The 2149-nt window shown below is 48.5% G+C and overlaps 1 protein-coding gene across 1 annotated transcript; it reads right to left on the reverse strand.

Annotated features, from left to right (window-relative positions):
- Positions 1-497: 497 nt before the first annotated feature.
- GNI_213450 (RNA-directed DNA polymerase) lies at positions 498-980 on the reverse strand (the record flags this gene model as incomplete). The annotated part of the gene is made up of 1 exon (XM_011135541.1): positions 498-980. A coding segment is annotated over one exon (483 nt), but the record flags the coding sequence as incomplete, so codon positions are not given.
- Positions 981-2149: the final 1169 nt, after the last annotated feature.

Consider the following 2149-nt stretch of genomic DNA (forward strand, 5'->3'; position numbering starts at 1 on the left):
GTGCACCGACAGTCGCCAGCACCGACACAGTCGTACTTTGCCTTGTAAAGTTGCCTAATCCGGGCCGCGTAGATCTCCAAGTCGTTTCTTGGTTCATCTTTCCGAATTAACCCCTGATACAACCTTAGGTTGTCTGTAAGGATTATTTTCTCGCAGGAATCGTCAATGTGTTGCGTATGGGTTCTGTATTTTACTAGGAGCTTGTAAGCGCCTTGTATCTCCTTAAATGACGCCAGGTTCGTTACCGTATGCGTCAAGGGGATCGATTCTTCTAATACACAGTTGCCATTGTATCTGACGTGTAGCCCCGCGGCTATGTCAGAGGCATCAACAAATATCTCGAGTCTCTTGGCCTCCCAAGGTTCATCTCTTCGACATTCCCACTTTATATCCAGGGCTTTTCGCAAGTCCCTGGCTACTTGTGTAAAATGCCCGACTTTAAGCAGAATCTGCCTGAGTTTGGCCGCTGAGTCTCTCTGCGAGGGTGTTAGGATCACCTTGTAGTATCCCAATTGATGCGTAGCTCGTATGACTCGTCTGATGTCATTACTTCGTAGCGCCGAGCGTATGGCCTTTTCCTTATCCTTCGGAATCGTGACTCTGTCTCTTTCAAAGCGGTAGCCCAGCACGTCTAGGGTATCGGCTCTTGAAGACTTGTCCAGGTTTATCTTAAACCCGTAGGCCCTGAGATGATCGCGTATTCTATCATACCGTTCATCCAGTTCTGTTCTCGAATTCGCCGAAATGACTATGTCGTCTTGATACGACCTGACATTTATCTGGTCGTTCGTATCTAGTTGACTCAACACCGAGCTCATTACTTGCGCAAAATGCTTTGGGGCCGTCTTGGCGCCCATAGGCATCTTGATATAGCAATAACTGTTCCCCGCCGGGTCCAGAAAGCTGTAGTATGGTTGCTGGTGGTGTATCAGCAACACGGCATGAAAGGCTTTAGAGAGGTCTATCTTCGCGATGAGCCTCTGCCCCATAGCCCATGCTACCACCGGTCCAATCGCCTGCGTACTTGGGAATTTCCCATCTTTGTTCGTGTATGGGTAGAGTATTTGGCAGTTATGTGTCACTCTGTTTCCCACCACGTATGGGTTCAGCAAGGCTTTGACGTATGTCCTTTTAATAGGTACTATCGATTCGTCTTTCAGTCGGTCATGAATCCACTTCTCGTATATCTCTGTATCGATCGGATTCAGCCTTGGAGGAGTCCATCTAATGGGGGGTTCTCCCTCCAGCTCCTCGTTAAACGTCGGCAGCACCTGAGAGACTTTCTCTCCCGAGCCCCCTTTATAACTAATCTGTCTTGACGCCGAAGTTGATGGTGTCTCACAATCACTTCTGCCAACTTCGCGTACCTGGTGGAGTTCTGGCTCTGAGTGGACCTGAAGCATCCCACTCTTGCCGACAACCTATTTAGTCGTCTCCGTCCAATTATTGGTCGCTTCCGTCGGCTTATAGCTATTCCTTCGGTTCTTATTGTAGGGTTTCTTGCCCTTATAGTTCGGCTGTTGACCGTTGTTACCGCCGTTCTTCTGCTCATAGGTCTTCTTGGGTGTCTTATTGTCACCTGGTTTCTTCCTTGAGCTCTTCGCATAGATATTCAACGGCCGGTCAAGCGTACCGGATTCCATCCGCTTCATTGTGGCATCTTTGCCGTATGCGATGATGGATATTAGTAACCGATCTCTTTGCCTCTGCGAAATCACCCCTTCATTGCGTATTGTATCTAGCGCATCGATGAGCAGCTCTGAGTTCTCGATTGACGGATGATAGATTGCCTGGGAAATGATGCGAACCTTCATCTCGAACAGTTTTGGTATGCTCGCCTTCTTTCTCTTTAGTTGAGCGATGAGCGACATGGGGTCAAACATCAGGCTTTCTATATCCTCGACTGCTTCAAACCCATACTTATGCTCTTTCTGTCTTCTGTCGGGTTCAGACTCAATGCTGCTATAGACCGAGGAGTCTTCTCGCATGATCTCTTCTAAGCCACGCGGTGGCTGTCTCGGTGGCATCGGTGGTGGTATATATGACTTCGAGGGCGTTGATGTGGAATTCTGCTTGGAGAATGTTGGAGGACCATTCCTTTGTGCATCTCTGAATTCTCTCGTCGTCAATAGTGGAGTGAGGTCAAGCT

Source organism: Gregarina niphandrodes, assembly GCF_000223845.1.
Source record: "Gregarina niphandrodes unplaced genomic scaffold scaffold00146, whole genome shotgun sequence".
Lineage (NCBI taxonomy): Eukaryota > Apicomplexa > Conoidasida > Eugregarinorida > Gregarinidae > Gregarina > Gregarina niphandrodes.